Source organism: Chenopodium album, chromosome 12 (assembly GCF_948465745.1).
Source record: "Chenopodium album chromosome 12, dcCheAlbu1.1, whole genome shotgun sequence".
Taxonomy (NCBI): Eukaryota; Viridiplantae; Streptophyta; class Magnoliopsida; order Caryophyllales; family Amaranthaceae; genus Chenopodium; species Chenopodium album.
Window position 1 is genome coordinate 5191145 of NC_137845.1, and position 19892 is coordinate 5211036.

At 34.0% G+C, this 19892-nt stretch overlaps 1 protein-coding gene and 1 pseudogene across 1 annotated transcript; both read left to right on the forward strand.

Annotated features, from left to right (window-relative positions):
• The first annotated feature begins 9241 nt into the window (after positions 1-9241).
• Positions 9242-10468, forward strand: LOC145571739 (NDR1/HIN1-like protein 10). Its single transcript, XM_081630768.1, has one exon. It carries the CDS (start codon positions 9364-9366, stop codon positions 10087-10089), a length of 726 nt encoding a protein of 241 aa, XP_081486894.1. The 5' UTR covers positions 9242-9363; the 3' UTR covers positions 10090-10468.
• A 6556-nt stretch (positions 10469-17024) lies between these two features.
• On the forward strand, positions 17025-18170 carry LOC145571740 (NDR1/HIN1-like protein 1 pseudogene; annotated as a pseudogene).
• Positions 18171-19892: the final 1722 nt, after the last annotated feature.

Consider the following 19892-nt stretch of genomic DNA (forward strand, 5'->3'; position numbering starts at 1 on the left):
TCATCGTCTTCGTCTTGCTTTAAACCTTGAGTTCTTCTTTCAGCTTGATCCCAATCTTTCTTACAAACACAAATTTGAATGCTTTCCGGAGTTAAGCGAGATCTTTTTTCATCTAACACTCTTCTACCTGCACTAAAAGCAGACTCGGAAGCAACTGATGAAGCGGGAACTGCAAGTATATCTTTTGCAATTCTCGCTAATATAGGAAAACTTTTTTGATGTTCTTGCCACCATTTTATAATTTGAAAGCTGTTGTTGATCTCATGTTGATATGACAAATAATCATTAATAGCAAGTGTTGAAGAAGATGATGATGAGAATGATGTAGATGCTTTGTGTTTTTTTTTTCATAACTTTATCAAGAAAACCAAATCTAGAATCGGAAGTACTAGTATTAGTTGGTGTAGCTAAATCAAAACCATAAATAGATGCATAATGATCATAAAGGTCTCCCAAAACAGATTTGCATTTGTTAATATATTCACTAACATCATAATCGATTCCTAAACTTGTATAATAAAATTCTAAAAGATTTTCCAAACCTTCAGCTTTGACACCGGGGTCAAGAATAGCAGCAATTCCATAAATAATTGGAAATTCACTAAAATAAGTATGCCACTTACGTTTCATGCTATCAAGAACGGGACGAAGTTCATCAATCTTCATATGCTCTTCGATGGTGTGAACAACTTTAACACACTCAATTACGACTAAATGAATGTTATGCTCATAGATATAAGAGAAAATATGAGTTGCACTATCAAAAGCATTTAAAACATCACGAACAAAAGAAGCATTAGTCCATTGACTTTCGGTTAATAACTCAGTAGGATCAACACGAGTCTCGTTGTAAAGTTGGGTCAAAATATCACGATACTTTATAGCATCATTCAACAAATTGAAAGTAGAATTCCAACGGGTAGGGGTATCAATAGACCATTGTCTTTTCTTAAGACCTCTTTCTTTACACATAGCTATGTACTTTCGTCTAACTGACTGAGTTATCCTAATCCATTTTATAACTGTTCTAATTGGGTTTAGCAATGGTTGCAACTCAGCGAGACCCTCTTGAACAGACAAATTCAAAATATGAGCACAACATCTAACATGCAAGAGACTACCACCCAACAACAAATGCAACTCGGAGTCATTTTTCAAATAGTCAATACACTTTGTGTTTGCAGTTGCATTATCAAGAGACAAAGAAAAAACTTTATTATTCAAGTGAAATTCTTCTAAACAATCCAAAATACGAACTTTGATGTTAAAACCGGTATGCCTTTCTTCCATAGCTTGAAAACATAGTATACGTTTTTGAATAAACCAATCATCATCCACCCAATGAGCAGTAATGCAAAGAAAAGGTTCGCCCATACTAGAAGTCCATGTATCACTTGTAAAACTAACACGACCATCAAAAGTACGAAATAATTCAATCAAACCACTCCTATATTTATAATAAGAAGTTTGTGTATAACGTCTTAGGGTGTTTCGGGGGACACGAGTAAATGCAGGTTGTAATGCAACTTTATTAAAATGCTCAACATTTGCATTTTCACCATAACTAAAAGGGTATTCATTAGCAATAACTAAAGTACTCATTTCATCAATCATTCTATCTTTATTATAATGGAAAGGTGTACCTCCGCCTGGTAGATGGCTCATGTATCCACCCAATTGTGTTTGGACGGGCATTCCACCCCCCGAAGTACGGGGGCCATTTTCGAACAACTCGTGTTTATTTTGCAAATGCCGAGTCAAGGTTCCGGTTCCATCTCCCGTTTTCCAATTATATGACTTGACATTTGCACCTAGCGCCTTGCAAACTAGGCATGTACACGTGAACCTCTTTGGTTGACCGGGTTGCCATCCCGAGGGTGTAACTTCCACTCGTTCAAAATGTTTCCACACCCAAGAAGTTTGTCCTCGACCTTTACTTTCACCGCCACCACCTTTCATAAATCAAATTATTGAAATTAATTTTTAACGCTATTTATGAAAATACACTTTTAAATTTAAAATATTTTAATTATAGTAATTTAAATGCATTTTTCATGGTGATTGTAAATTATAGAAAATTGGAAACTAAAATAAATTTTTTTTTTAGGACACTAAACTATAATTAAACTACTATTAAATTAAACTAAATTAGACTAATAAAAATTAATAGTAGTTTATAATCATAACAATAAAAATTAAATTAGAAATTACCTTGGGATGAAGGTTGAGATGTTGGTTGCGATGGAGGTGGCATAGTTGAACTTGATGATTGGTGGGAGAAATGTTGTGGTGGAGATGTTTGAATATTTTGCCCATCTCCTAAACCATAATCTCCATATTCATTGACAAATTGGTTTAAATTTTCCGTATTAATTTCATACGAAAAATTTGCACCACCACTCCTTTGGCCACCACTTCTACCACCACTTTGATTCCTTCCCATTCCTCCTCTTGAACCCATTTTTTTTTTTTATATGATTACTAACTATAATATGGAGAAGATTTTTTTTTTTTTTTTTTTTTTTTTTAAGAAATTTTTTTTAAGAATATAATAATAATATTAAGGAGATTTTTTTTTAACAAAAATAAACACTATATAACACTTGAGATTTTGAAAACAATTAATTTTAAGTAAGAGAGAAAGAAAGCTTGAGTTGTGTGGAAAATTGAGTGAAAAGGAATTGGTATTTATAGGAAAAAATACTAGCCTTTTTTTTAAAAAAAAAAAAAAACAAAAACAAAAAAACCAAAAAACTAGCCAGTACATATATATAAGTTACCGTTAGATTTATAAAAGTTGCCAACTTGCCATATTTGAATTCTTACACAAAAAAACAAATTAGCCGTTAGAAACAAATTAGGTGGGTTGGGTTGGCAGGTTGGGCGGGTTATGCGGGTTGGTGGGTCGGGTGGGCTGGTGGGTTATGCGGGTTGGTGGGTTGGGTGGGCTTGTGGGTTGTGCGGGTTGGTGGGTTGGGTGGGTCGTGTTTGATGGGTCGAATTGGGTGGGTTCGTGGGTTGGGTGGGTCGAATCATGTGGGTCGAAGTGGGTTGAACGAGTTGGGCCGAATCACGTGGGTCGAAATGGGCTGGGTCAAAGTGGGTTGGGCTACAATTTTTAGACCCACGACACAACCCCCTTTGCAGACGGGGTGTGCCGGGTTGTGCCGGGTCGGATCCGGGTTGGGCCCATTTGACCCACAAGTCGTGCGGGTCAGGGTGGGCTGGGTCCAACCCGGCCCACTGGCCACCTCTAGCTTCACCCATTTTACAGTCCAATTTCCCACTCTCCAAAATAATCGGATGGGTTAGCCACAATGCACAGGATAGGATCTCACTAGCATTGTCAAAATTCAAACCGAAATTATTTTGTCTGAAACCAGCCAATTCAAATGAGAACCGAACCAATTAAAAACCAATTTTTTAAATCGAAAACTAATCAGAATCGTATTTTAGTAATCCAGAATCAAACCAATCTAAATAATGTTAAAGCGTATAAGAACCGAAACCGTTAACGAACTGAAATAGTTCTAAATCGAAGTGAAATAAAAACCGAACCGAAGAAGAATCGAACCGTTTCTAACCTAAAACCGTTTCCAACCCGAAACTTTTTAAACTGAGATAAAAACCATTTACACCGAACCGTTAACAAACTACAATCCGTTTGCACCGAATCGTGTACAAACCAAACCGTGTATAAACCAAAATGTTTATGAATCGAACCGTTTTTAAATCGAGCCTTTACAAACCGCTTACTATAAAGGGAAGATTATAATCATATTAAAAGCAATTTTAATTGAAATCTAATTATTCGCACATCTTTACTACAAAAGTACATTAATATTTTCCCTGACTTTTTCATATAATTAAGGATTAAGCAAAAACAATCTTTGTCTTCTCTTTAAACGACATCATCAAAGTGCTTCATATTATAACTAACTCACAATTTTTGCTGACTGGCTAGGATTTCTATCCTACTCCATTTAGGACTTAAAAGCATGATTTAGGCCCAAGTAACATAATATAAAGTTTTTAATCTTGTTAAAAACTAATTTTTTTGGTAATGTAACTATAATGTAATCGTTATTAATCTGATTATCAATAGGGAGAGTGACGTTGAAAGTACCAATTTGATTAATGGAGTCAACCTGAAAATCTGGAGTGATAGGAACCCAAGTGAACACCCAACCTATGAAGCAAATTATTACTATCATATCCATTACACTAGCCATTTACAGGTAATTGCTTAGATTGTTATTACATGATGATTACATTACTTGTATTTATAGGCTCCAAAAGAATGTTCTACCCATAGTTGACTGTTGACTTGGATTATTCGCTCTAACAAACTTTTTTTTTTTTTTTTTTTTTTGGCATAACAAACTTCATTTTGCTTAGCTTCTTTCATCCTCACTAGTCAATAATACTATACTGATATTAGGCTATTAGCTATTGCTAAAAAAAAAAAAGAAAAAAGAAAAAAGAAAAGGATAAGCTTATTATATTTATACTAGTTTTATCCCCGTGCAAATGCACGGATTTATAATAATAAGACTTAAAAATAATAAAAGTCAATTAAAATGGAGTTAGTTAAAATGAAATAACATTTTTTTTTTTGAATTTGAATTTGAATTCAGATCATGTCTATCCTTAAAATTCTCTTGTTAGATACATTATTTAAAATATTTAATAAATTATTGTAAGGACCTGTTCACATCAGCTTAATTTCAGTTCAGTTCAGTTCATTTCTTAATTTCGTTCTCTAATAAAATATTTATTTCAGCTCAGTTAAGTTCAGTTCAGCTCCAATCAGTTCAGTTCAGTAAATGTAAACAGACCCAAAGTTTTTATTCATTAAATTTTTTATCATGTTATTTTTTAAGGGAAAAAAAAGAAATTAAAAAAAAAGTTAAAAAATATTTGGGCGGGAAAATTTTTGTTGTGAATGTGACATGTGTACTTAAGGGATAACTCTGGTGATTACTTTAGTATATAGTATAGATATCAAGAATATTTCCAAAATACTCCCTCTGTCCTATAATATAGTTCGTATTTGTGTTTTTTTCACGGTATTTAAGAAACAGAAGGAGAAAGTTTAAAAAGTACAATCATGGACAAAAGTTAGAAAGAGAACGGGAAAAAAAAGTACAAGACATATGTAAAATATAAGGGTAAATTAGGAAGTATAATAAACAAAGTTTAAAAAGTGGGGTATAATGATCTTTACATACTATCCTAAAATAGAAACAGGAACAATATTTTGATTCTCCAAAATAGGAAAACAGGAACTATATTATGGGACGGAGGGAGTATATCTTAAGTCTTAACACCTTCTTTCTTCTTCCCTTCTATAAATAGAGATGATAGATATTAGACGAATCCATGATTCCTAAACAATTCCGTGAGAATGAACAAAACCCTAAACCTTGCTAGCCTTTAATATAGAATAATACTTCATCCGTTTCTTTTTAGTTGATGCATTTCTTTAGTCACGTTTGTCAATGCACAAATTCAACTGTTAATATCTCTAATTCTCGATAAATAAAAATTCTAAAAAGTTGATATTTTGAAAATATATATCGTGACAAATCTAACAAGATCCCACATAACTATATTTTCATTACGTATAAATCACAAAACACGGTCAAAGGGAAGTAAGTAAATAGTGCTAAAGTCAAAACGTGTCAACTAATAAAAAACGAAGGTAATAGTTGTTATTTTTCATCTATCTCTATATTGAGCTCATCATTAGCGTATTACCATGTCATACATTAGAGGTCAAACAAATCCTCCAAGGAATGCCCAAACTTATGTCAAAAACCGTAAAAATGTTAATTATTGTATACTTTTCTGCTTTCTTTTGTATACCTTATTAATTACTAGCTGGATAATCTACGTGAAAACCCCTCCTTTCAAATTCTAACACTAGTAAAATAAATGAAAAAGGCACCGGTTCAAACCCCATATATGCCACCGGTTTGAACCGGTGAATATGTGGGGGGTGCCAATTCCTCCCACTTATAAGTTGATTCTTTTGACATCGATTCAATAATGATTACCCACCACAATTTTTTATATACACCAATGGACGTGGATTTCAAGCTAACCCTCTCTGATTTGTGAATAATGCATGATCTATGCACCCAGGTGTACCATGGCCCGGCTAAATAATTAAAAAGGCGGAAAGAATATTTAGGTTTTCGAAAAGGAACATACAGGCCTTGAGAGGAGCCAAAGCATTCGAGTCTGTCGTGTTTTTGGTCAAGTATCGACAAGAAATATTGTCGACAATTGAGCTAGAGCCATTCTATGTGGAAAGCCAGAAGATGGGTACTAAGGAGATTCAAGTATTAAGGGTACCAATAAAAAAAGTTAACTGCTGATTTAATTGCTAGAGATTTAGAAAGACATCATGCTTTGGTGTTCACTATTATTGTTCAAGGTCAAAGATGAGATCTCGATTCAATCTATCTATAAATACTAAAATAACAACTGCTGACATCATCACTTTTTAAAATTGTACACATGTCAAGCTGTTGTTAAAATTTTTCCCGCATAAGTCAATTGTTGACATCATATTTTATTTATTTTTTTTACCTTAAATTATTACAATATTTGTTTTGAAGACAATTATTATTATTATTATTATTATTATTATTTTTTTTTTTTTTTTTTTTTTTTTTATGGACGCTCCTCATCTTGCCAAAGGTTGGAACACTTGACTTTTTACAAGAAAAGTTATTGTTTAACCAGCTAAGCTAATTGTCAATTATGTTTTAACCTTGCACAATAAATTATATCATACTGCTAAGTATCGAAGACATATACTAAATACAAACTATTAGAAGCTCTTAAAAATTAACAGTTACACAAATATAAAAGTAATAAATCTGGACAATGCCCGAGCTACTTACTAGTGAGTGATAAAAAGGAGACTATGATTAATAATCGCTTGGGCTGTTGGGCATTACTGTTAGATTTGCACCGTGCAATAATTTGCAAAAGGGATCTATGATTAGGGATCCATTAATGTGTGATCTTGAAAAGATAAAATGATTGTATGTTTCAATTAATTTGCACCCTTTAAGATAGGAATATGTTGCGGTTAGTTAGAATTTTCAGAATAAGCATAGCTTTATTAATTTAAGAGTTTTATCATTCTAGGCTTTTAGATTAATATAGTGTTTTACCCATTTTTATATTTTATATTTATTTATTTTTCCCTTAGTGCATGGTTACGTTCTTTCATATTAATGCGTTTTCCATTTTTTGTTTCAAAAAAAAGGAAAAGGTGGTGTATAATGTTTTTTTATTGATGTCGTGTTGGAGGCCCAATATTATATGCTGTTTATGTAAAACCAAAGCTGTGACAACACTCTAATCTAAATCCAGTTAGAAAACCCTATATTTTCTAAACACGATTTTTTTTGTATGCGGTCTGCTGTATCGTACGACAGAGGTTACTCGAGTTATTCGGTCAAGGATTACTCGAGTTGTTGAAATTACTCGAGTTTCTCGGTCAGGGTTACTCGAATTGTCAAGGTTACTCAACTTACTCGATGAGGGGTTACTTGAGTTACCCCTAACCCTCAAGTAATCCCCGACCAAGTAACCCCTCCATTAATCCATGACTGAACCCCTCGAGTAACCCCTGACCGAGAAATTCGAGTAGTCCCGGCAACTTGAGCAACCCCTGACCGAGAAATTCGAGTAGTCCCGCCAACTCGAGTAACCCCTATCACACGGTACAACAGGTCGCATACAAAAAGTATGTTGATTTAAGAATTATTATCACCTTATATTCACTAAAATAATGACACCATCCAAACTACACCAAAACTGGCTTAATTCAAGACTAGCACAACTAATTTATTCGGTTAACTTACTTAAGGATAAAACATTTTGTTTAATTACGGAGCATTAATTTGGAATCGATGAAAAAAAAAAAAAAGAAAAGAAAAAAAACTCACTAGTAAATAATGCAATACTAATACGGAATATTATGCACTTGCATTGTTTTATCGTTACCTGGCTCTTTAATTTTACAATGCACCATTTACTACCATCTTATTAGTAATCTATTTCAGCATTTTCTTATTTTCTCTCCATGTATGTATCAATTTATATCATCAAAGGACTAAAGAGTTCTCATATATAATCTTCTAATCTTATGACCTGTTCTCATTAGATTATTTTCAGTTCAACTCTAATAAGTTTATGTCTAATGATATTGGTAATGATTTAAAGCCAAATTTCATACTTTTAAGCTTATATTACAACAACGACAATAATAATAATAATAATAATAATAATAATAATAATAATAATAATAATAATAATATTGCAGTGTCTTGTGCTGGGATGGTGGGTATTAAACGTTGTTCGTGACACCCTTGTTGATATTTGTTTTTGTTCTGGGATTTCTGCTCGAAAGGAGGTTAACATTGGGTTGACTGGAGGGAACGACAGGGCTCTTCGACCAGCAGATGTGTTGCTTTATTCCTGGAATAGAGGCCTTGATGTTTGTATTGACTTGACGGGGTCTTCACCTTTGACACAATCGGGGTTGTCTGACTTCGTTCCTGGTCGTATTGTGTTTGCGGCGGCTCAGCGGAAGCGGGACAAGTATGGGGTGCGTTGCAGGGCTATTGGTTATGGTTTTCTTCCTTTCTCCTTTTCTTCGTTGGGGGAATTAGAGAAGGATGCTATTGCGTTGCTGAAGCGGGTTCAGGCATTCGCTAAGACTCGGGATATTAGTGCTCGTGTAGCTACTCACATGTTCAGCAGGATCGGGTTCGCTATATCTAGAGGGGGTAGGAGCCCAGATTATATCTCGGCTCCCACCAATTTCTTGTAAATTGATTAACTTTGTAGGTTTTTTGATAATAATAATAATAATAATAATAATAATAATAATAATAATAATAATATAGTACGTAGTATATGTTTTTAAAATGTTTTGGTATTTTTCATAAATATTTTAATTATATAGTATATTTTTCATAAATATTTTAATATATATATTTGTATATACACATATAATAATAAATAACCAAAGATCATTAATCCATAGTTAAAAATTACTAATCAATCAGTTCAGTTCATCTCATTTCAGTCAATGAGAACAATCCCTTAGCCTTTTGAATTTTTGTAAGTGTACAAATAATATGTACCCTAACACAATACTAAAAGAATGGAGAACATACATAATCCAAGAAAAGCAAAAAGGTATGTTGTTGGCATCACGACTTGTTTTCCTATTTGAACCCATTTTACACTCGTATATTTTCCACTCTCCAGAATCCCCCAATTACTTCCTCTCCAAATTTCCTCTGCAAAACCGCCTTCACTTTCTCCTCTCCGATGACAAACCAACCACGCACTGCCACCGGCTATCCGGCCCCACCCCAAAACGGTTATGCACCACAGCCACAACCACAATTCAACTATTACTACCCAAATTATAACCACAACGCGCCGCAACCATACTACCCTGCTCAACCACGCGCCACTTTCTTCCGCCGCTTCTTCGCGGCACTCATCGCTCTTTTCATCATTTTCGGCGTCATTCTCCTCATCGTTTGGCTCGTACTCCGCCCTCGTGTCCCGTCTTTCAGCGTCGATTCTCTCACTCTCACCTCCCTCAACACCTCCACCTCCACCTCTCCTTCCCAAATCTCCGGCACTTGGTCCCTCCACTTCTCCGTCGCTAACCCTAACCACAAACTCCATGTCTACTACGACGAAATCGAGGCTCGTTTGTTCTACCGAAACTCGTTGCTTTCTCAGAATCAACTCCCGCCGTTCGATCAGGGCACCAAGAGTATAACTACCATGGATGCTCATCTCGTAGCTTCTTCCGCTTACCTTAATTTGGATTTGGTGAACAAATTAAAGGATGATCGTTCAAGTGGTAGCGTCAAATTCGATGTTCAAATGATGGCGGTTGTGAGGTTTAAGGCTGGGGGTTGGAGGGCTCGAAGACGGTTTCTTAGGGTTTTCTGTGATGATTTATCTGTTTCATTTTCATCCAATTCTGCCAAGGGGAATTTATCCGGTGGCCCCAGACGGTGTTCTGTTGGAATCTGATACTTGTTCTTCTTCTTCATCTTCTTCTTTCTTCTTTCAGGTGATTGTTAATCTTTGCTATTAATTGGCTGTACATGAATCATGAAACAGAGTTTCAGTATTACACCCACTAAAATCATAGGCATTTTGATTGTTCTAGCTTTTTGTAATTTTATTTATGTCTTTAGTGTTTCACTATTTCTGTAGATAGAGGTGGTAACTAATTATGTACACTTTTATGAATTGTATATTATTATGCCCTGTGAAAAACCTAATGTCGTGCTCAATTACTTACTGATTTAAGAAGTGGATAAGAAAGAAATAAAAATAAAACGCTTTGTAAAGTGAAAGACTTTGTATCTTTGTTTATCTTTTAATGTTAAGTTAATTGCAAATGATAATGGCGCCTCCATTTTGTTGAGTCATTATCAACTTCTCTATCACAGTTTTATGATGCTATTATTATGGAGCATTGCAGTTGCCTTTTTGTTTGGTTATGGTGGAGTACAGGTATTTCTATTGAGGTTATACAATTACAAGTAGTGTGTATATATATATATACGAGTAGAATACTATAATTAAGAGTATAATGGAATGATTAGTAATTGGCAGCTTAATGTGTGCAGGGATTATATATTTTTTTGGTCATAAACAATTGCAAGTGCTTATAATATTCTTCCATTATAATTGTAGTGTGTGGCATGTCATTATATGCTTTTGAGTTTTATGTTGTTAGGAGAAAGTTTTGTTTCTTCTGAAGTGTTAGCTTTTTTGAGATGGACTCTCATTTTTATGTTAGAATTTGGAAAGGAGGCCAGATATATTATATTAGAGATTAAATGATAGAATGATATACATACAGAGACAATACTAAGAAAACAGCAGTTATAATTAAGGGGCACTGGGGCAGTATAGATTCTCCGCGCTTCACATCTTTGCGGCTCTATAGAGAACATACCATGCCATAGGATTATTGTGGCCTTTAATATTTGATATTAGTGAACGAGGGTAGAGGAAATAAGGAACTTGCTTGTGAATGTGATGTTCTCGGAGTCTTACAAGAAAGCAGAGAAATTACATTGTATTGTCTAGGGAGCATAGTATTTGGGAACTGTCGATTGCACTTTGTATGGAATAAGTTGTCTATATGAGTTTCCATTGAAGACATAGCTCAATTAGCTGGTGTTGCTAATCATGGGTAAGCTGGTAGCTTTTGCGTGCAAACATTTTTTGTCCACCAAGTAATTTCTAAAAATCTAAATAAAAATATTATTGTAAAATATACTCTTAATATCCACTTATAATTGGAACAATATAAATACAAACTAAAGTTTTAAGCCTTGCAAGTTGCAATCGTTTTACTTATAGATTATGTGGAATGTGGTTGATGTGCTCCCCTTTATCTTATTGAGATTAATTGTTAATTTTTAAATCTTAAGTGTAGGAGGGCTTAATTCGTCATATAGAATGTAGTTGCACAAAACCTGGTATACAGATATAGGTCAAGATAATGTAATCAATGGATTAGAAAATTCCAACAAAATTTTGGGTGAAGAAAAATACCCCCTGCTGCCCTGCATCATTGCATGCTCTATCTTCTGTACAATAAGAACCAGAGTTTTAAGGGTTTTGTTAAGGGTTTCTGTTTTTCTATATTTGGCAAACATATATTTAAGTATGGATTTTCTGAAATTAATCCGAGCTACTCTGTTCTGCATATATCTTCCACTGTAACATACAAATACCATATTTGAGGAATATGTTTGCTAAGATTACATGCGTGTCCTTTGGTGCTAAACTTCCATGAGATTAAGTTTTCCTAACCTGCAAGTCTGCAACACGGACTTGTTATTTGGCATCTCAAACTAAACACGCTTTTCAAAAGAATCAAAGATTATTGCATATGGGTAACTTGGCATCTGGTTTTGCCTTTCACCCCTAAGTATATATTTTGTGACCCTTTGTTTATTGTTTCAATTCCATTGTCTTCACCACCCCTGCCTATATCCAACATATTAACCTCTTACCTTCCATTTCATAGAGCCTTTGCAACCTCACGTTGCTGTTGTTTTAATATACCTTTATTGTTTCATCCAATTCACTTGAGAAAAGGTTGAAGGGCTCTTCATATATAGAGTGTAGACTTTTTAGAAAAAATGGGATCAGAATTATCCACCATTGCAATAATTGACGAAAAAATTAAAGAACTTGATAAACAACTTTCTTCTACAAAGGTTGAGGCCTCGTCTACAAAGGCCAGATTGGAAGCCTCAAAAAAGGAAGTAGAGCAGCTCAAAGCACAAATCGCAGCTCGTGAAAAGGTTCGACAGGACATGGAAATGAAGTTAGGGAAGGCTATAGATCTTGAGAAACAACTTTCTTCTACCAAGGCTGAGGCGTTATCTGCCAAAGCTAGTTTTGAAGCTTCACAGAAGGAAGTCTTAGACCTAAAAGAGCAGTTTCTAGCTTGTAAAAAGGTACAAGAGGATACTGAAACGAAATTGCGTGAAGCGTGTGACCAACTTTCTTCAATGGAGTCAGAACTGCAAACTAACAAGGATGAGTTGGAGTTGTCTAAAAAAGAGTTAAAAGAGCTCCAAGAGCGAGTCTCTACTTGTGTTAAGGAAATACAAAGCATGGAAGTGCAATTAAAAAAGGTGCAAGATCAACTTTCTTTGACTACTTTTGAGTTACAATCCACCGCGATCCAGTTAGATCTTTCAGAGGAAAGAGCCATGGAGCTTGAGGAACAACTTTCCACTTGCAAGAAGGAAAGTGAAGACCTGCAAACAAGATACCAAATTGTAGAGGATCATTTCTATGCAGTCAAATCTGAGTTAGAATCCACTAAGATTGAGCTAGAGTCCTCGAACAAAAGAATGAAAGAGATTGAGTATGAGCTTTCTTCGTCTGTGAATGAGAAGGAAGATAAGATTGTAGAGTTCGAAAAGATACAAAATGAACATTCATCAATTATGTTTGAATTGGACTCTACTAAAAGTCAATTATTAACTTCGAAAGATAAGGTGATACAACTTGAGGAGCTGAAAAATGTGCAAGATCAACTCTGTTTGACCGTTGATGAGTTACAATCTGCAAAACTCATGTTGGAGTCCTCTAAACAAAAGTTTGAGGAGCTGAAAGATCAATATATTGTTTGCAAGATGAAATTACAAAAGAAGGAAGCAAAAAGGCAAAGGTTATCAGATTATCTTTGTTCCATTGATTCTGAAGTCAAGTTAACTGATCCAAAATCTGATGGAGTAGAAATTTCTATGTTACCGACTGAGATAGACATCAGCCTCGATTATTCTGAACCTATGCAACAAAGTGAAGGTGAATATGGCAACTTGTGCGGTATAAGAAATGACCATGAAGGTGTTGAAGAAAGCATTGAAGACGAGAAGGGTTTAAGAACTGACCATGAAGATGTCGAAGAAAACTTTGAGGACAAGGGTATAAGAAATGACCATGAAGATGTTGAAGAAGAGGACGAGAAGGGTATAAGAAATGACCATGAAGCTGTTGAAGGAAACTTTGAAGACGAGAAGGGTGTTGAAACAAGTGGAAATGAGTAATTGTTGGAGAAATACCATTGAAATTATCCTTCTCTGTAATTATGTATACAACAATGATGCAAGGACTGTATATATATTAATTAATCCCTCAATGCATGTAAACTTGGGCTTAAACAGCATATTAGAGTAAACAAATATACATACATCCTGAACCACAAGCTTGGGCTTAAGTGTACAAGCTAAGACTAGTTACACAACTAATGTAATTATGCAAGCCCATATAACTAATTAAAACTAAAACTAAGGTCGCCTAAGAATAATCCCAACAAAACCACTATGAATTGTATTCCTCTTTCATATCATTCAAAACCACACATACAAAAATATCCATTCACTCATTCCAGCTTTTCTTTTTCATTGTCAAGGTTTAAGAACGATGTTGATTGTTTAACCATACGGGCCACACACCCACCGCCCTCGCGCGCCTCTCCCTCTGCACATCTGAATTTGCCTTTGTGCTTTGCTACTTCACATCTTTCGTTTAGAGACACACCGACAACTGTTGTTCTATGTAACACATGATTTAGTGATAATTTCATATCTAGATTATAAGTTGTTGATTAATACAAAGTATAATGGACTTACTTGCTGCTACTATTAAACCAATGTAATAGCATATTCCGCAATAAGTGTATGCAATTCATCTAGCTTATGTTTCAATGATTGTAAATTGTACTCCTTGTAATTTTTTATATTCCTAGACTAGATAAATTGAAAAGAAGGTTATTGTACTAATTTGATTTTGTACTTTTGTAAGTACCCTATAATGTTTGTCTTGTTATGTGAGTCACGAATGTAATAGTCCCGGCTAGGCAGCTTTTACAAAATGAATAAAGAGCTTTTTGGTTAAGGCCCTTACTTCTAAGCTTTACCTTAATCATCTTTGCTTAATCATCTAATTTAAGCACAAAACTTTTCAGTGCACAAACAAAAAGGGAGCTGCAGGAACACCATTATTAGTAAAGTAATGGTTGCGCTCTTTTCTTTTATTTAATGTAACAATTGTTTCCTTAATGCATGAACCATCTCAAGTGGTCTTTCCAATTAATTGTAAAATAATTGTCTGATATTGAACAAATCCTTATAAAAGCATTAAACAATAAACAGTGATTATCAAATAACAGTAATAAAATTTCATTCCAGATTAATGCCTCTATTATTAGTTGGAGATTAATTGGAATATTGATGAACTTTCTGTTTTTTACTCGTACGAGTTTTTAATATGATTTGTTAAACGGTGACCAATTATAACATTTAATGCCCACATGAGTCATCAATACTACTCAAAAATGACTGCTCAAGTACACAGTATTCTGCCAGTCCGCTACAAGTCTATCAATTTGTACTAAAGCTTTTTAATTTTACTACTTCGTAATTTTTAAATAAGACTTTCTTATAACGATAAGTCGGGCTTATACAAATAATTATGTAGTCTTTCAAAAAGGAAAAAAAAAAATGCATGCATATAAATTTTTGTGTATGAAGTTGAAATTAAGCCTAATGATTTGTACTTCGGACAAAGTCTATGATATATAGGCGTCAAGCTGAAAAATATAAAGTCCACAATACTTTTATATTTGTGATTGAAAAAAAATACCATACTTTCTCCCATCATATTCTCCTTTAGCCTTCCTTCAATTAAATTCGAATAATTTTCCATTATTCTGTTTAATTTTAAAATGAAGAAAAGGAAATCATTATTTGCTGCTTCAATTTTTTGGTAAAGAATGGCAACTTTTTTTTTTTTATTTTTTGAAATAGAGAATGGCACTTGTTTGAGCCGACATAAAGCACAAGTGCACAATATGCCACCACCGCCACAACCCATTGCCTGCACTATAAATAATTATGTTATGTCCTACGGGCTACGGAGTTTAAGCAAAGCGCACCTTTATAGTTTAACAACCTTGTATAAATAATTAAATAGGCAATTACGCATAATTGTGAATATAGTCATCCTGAAAAATTTAAAAAAATAAAAATAAATAAAGAATATGGTCATCCTTCCACTAAAACACTGAACGAATGGAACCAAATTAGAAGCCGCGGCCCACGGATATTATATAAGGTCGGTGTATACATGTTGACACATATTGTCAACAAAAATTCAATTAATAGAATGGACTAATGTCGTTTATAATAATGATAATACATAATAATAATAATAATACATGATAATAATGGTGATAATGATATGACTCGCATCCACTTGGTTAAGTATTAGTCCAAATGCCTAGACGGGTAGACGTAGAAAGTAGGAAAATATAAAGTCCGATGGTGATAATATGATCCATTGCATCCCCACATGCCCAACATTTTCCGCGCCACTATACTCACATGGCCCAGTGACATCTACACACTACACTCCAAATTAATTATCTTCACTCACTATTTCGATATACTATGATACTATGTACCATATACTATTATTCTTTGGCTAATAAACATGTACTCGTTACTCGTAGATGTATTGGCATCAAAATTTAAGGATAACCATCTAGCCATTACACTCTTTAAATGCATGGTTGGTAAATTTCTTATTTATTATAAATTGTTATTATTTGTCGACTTAAATAATAATTAATATTTTTAACTTTGTATTTTACACCATTATCATTATTGTTGTATATGAATAGACGTTTAACAATATCATGATACCTATTTTTTTTTTTAAAAAAAAATATATAGCTTGGTACCCCTTTCAGTTGCAACTTCTGCTTTGTTGATACGTGTATTCATTGTAAATTAATTCATTACTTCTTACAAAAACATGATATGAACAGTACTACTACATGTATTGTTTTATATAGTTGTCCTTAAAACTTAGGGATGATATAATCAATTTTTCACTATTACAATCAAATTAAGGGTTCTCTGGAGAAAACACTTTCAAATGAAGAATATTCATTTAATGCCGAGTAATACCTAATATGATTTATCACCTCAAAAATCTACCTAAAACCAATTCAATTAGATTGTCCATTCTACATGCATGGATCCTCATTGTGAGCACAGTAGAAAATTTATCCATTTGAGTAGCTAGTTAATGGAGCAATGGTGGCACTAATAAAACATGAAAAGGGGGAATAAAGTAGTTTGTATGTAATATAAAGCTATTTTTTGACAAATTAAAATAATTATTTATATGTGTTAAATATAGGTTTTTTTTTTTGAATAAAATATATGTGTTAAATATAGTTAAGGTGTGAGATTAAAGTAGTCCTTTTATATCCTAAACTTACTTTAATCCCCTCACTTATCCCCACACAACAATATCAAAAAATAAACGAGTTTCACCTAACGCGTCAAGACACTCACTCCTACATACAAGTACATTCACAATCACAAACACTCCTTTTGCACAAATACTCCTCCACAAAACAAACTCTCACCCTCCCACCCACCCCACTCTCAATTACCCTCATTTCCTCTCTCTCTTTCTTTCACTCTTACTAGTAGTATATATCTTGATCCTCCTTACTTCCCACAAAACCTTTTCTTCTGTTTGAATTCTCCTCTATTTAATCCAAAAAAGAAAAGAAAAGATGACATCAAAAGACTGCGGGCACGACGATGACGATCGAAAGGGAGCATTCCATCGTCTAATAGGAGGCATCTTAACCTTCATAGTCCTAGTCCTCTTGATTGTCTTCATAATATGGCTAGTCCTACGCCCCACCAAACCAAGGTTTGTACTCCAAGATGCAACCGTCTACGCCTTCAACGTCACCGCACCAAACCTTCTAACGGCTACCTTCCAAGTGACCCTTTCATCCCGCAACCCAAACGAGCGCATCGGAGTCTACTACGAGCGCTTAGATGTACACGCGTCTTACCGCAACCAACAGATCACGCTACCAACAAGGATGCCGTACACATACCAAGGTCATAAAGATGTCACTATTTGGTCTCCCTTTCTTTACGGCAACAATGTTCCCATTGCTCCTTACTTAGGCATGTCCTTACAACAAGATCAGAACGCCGGTTTGGTTTTCATGAACATCAAGGTTAATGGTCGTGTTAAGTGGAAGGTTGGCACTTGGGTTTCCGGAAGATATCATTTGAATGCTAATTGTCCTGCTTACCTCTCTTTTAGTAACAATAATAACAAAGGTAACGTCTTTAATAATATTGGTTCTTCTGCTATCAAGTTTCAGATTTCTAGTAGCTGTCACGTTGATGTCGCTATTTAATTCACCCCCAAACCGGGTCGGGCTCAGTCGGGTCGGGTCCCCACACATCATCAACTGTACCAGTACCACCTTTTTTCCTGGACCTTACAAGTTGTTACCACGAGTATTGTTTAGCTAGCTACTCTTCCATCATAGTAGTACGTACTTCGTGTTAATTAATTAATTAGCTTGCATTGTGTAATTTTTACTCTTTCATACGATTTATCTTTTCTTTTTAAAATAATTGTGGCTTGGTAGTTAAAGGCCTTAAAGCTAGCTAATAAGCGCAATTTAAAGTAATTTGTAAATGTTATTGATGATCAGACCATTAATTAGTTCATTACTCATATTATTATAGTCTCAATTATACATACATATATAGCCAATAATGCATATTGTCTTGTAATAAAGTGATGAAAGGAAAAAGGAAAGGCGTATGGGGACTATGATACTTTGGGTTTTGATTGGATAGGGGTGTGCATGTGAGCCGCTTATTCATTTCTATTGTCATAGTGATTTCTCTTTTGGCTTTATAGCATTGTCACGCTTTTCTTCTTCTTTTGTTTTTTTTTTTCCAAACGAAAAGGCCAAGGAAGCGAAAAACACTCACACAAGAGTAGTTATCAGTGTAGAGTTTTTAGGGGTGGAAATTGAGTCATTTCCTTAGTTCACATTAATTAGGCTTCGTTAATTAGTTTTACGTTACTCCTTGTTATATTAGGCCACCCTCATGTTATATGCACTTATTCTTTATTTGTTACTATATACGGAGTAATCATTAATCGATTCATGTCTATTACATGTATAGTAATATTCAATTTAGATCAATCTGACTTAATTATCATGAACACATCATACTCCGTATTAAATTATTGCATTACCTCTTTGTAAAATAACAGTAACATATTATAGTGGTATACGGGTACAAATACATACAATAGTACCAATGTAAGTATGTAACATATAAGCTAGCTATTCATTAATTAATCAGGTTTTTGAACATTTCGATCGTTTTTTTATCACAAAAAAAAAAAAAAAATAAATAAATAAATAATAATAAAATAAAATAAAAATAAAAATGCCTTTTGTAGTGTCCACGTACCCATTCCCACCATAGAAATAAAAATCCTCTGATGAATTTTGGAGTACAATGACAATTGAAATTTATGGTTTGATCCACGTCGTTATTACTGTATAAGAAAAGTACTCGTAACTTATAACATCCGTCTCCTTCTATGTTTCTTTAATTTATTGAAACTATAGAGGTTAAAACTTAAAACAATCCTTCAAAATAATGTAATGCTTGCAGCTAGTTTTATACTTGATGATATAATATAAATAAAAAATACTTGTAAATGGTATAATTGTATAAGTAGCCAAATTTTGAAATGGCTCATTACTCCGCCAACTTACCTTGACTTGTTATAGTGAGTGTCGGCAATCTGTGAAGAGAGAGAGAGAGAGAGAGAGAGAGATTAGTAAATGTATCCTTAAAAAATAAAATAATGAATAATAATGATTAGGTGAAGCTTCCTTGCAGTAACAAATACGAGTAGTGGATGATGTATGTATGAATTGGTCCTATCATTAATAGAGTATTGTCTTTGTGAATCATTGCATGTGCTTCCCATTACTATATATCATCAACACCGATCCCTAACCTTTTTCATTTTCTTATTACAGTAATTTTTTCTAATTAATGATCCTGGTTATTTTACTTTAAAGCAACAGTCCAATTAATTAAATAATACAGCTAAGCTAATTATCATATCATGCGATTGCATGGTAGCGAGGTACAACTAACGACTCCTCCAATTCGAATGAAAACAACGTGGTAATTAGATCCGTATCCGTGGGATCGTGTTCCTTTCTCTCTTCACATTCATAACGCTCTCTGCGTCTCCAACCTTTCTAGATGCTCTCATGTTGCTCTTATTCTATTTTTCTATTTACATTATTCTTTAAAATGGACATAAATTGCATGTTGGACTAAATATTTTCAACATTATTAACACCGTGTATCACTAATAATTTATGTACTTTGTATTACTTAAGCCACTAGGTGCAATTGAAA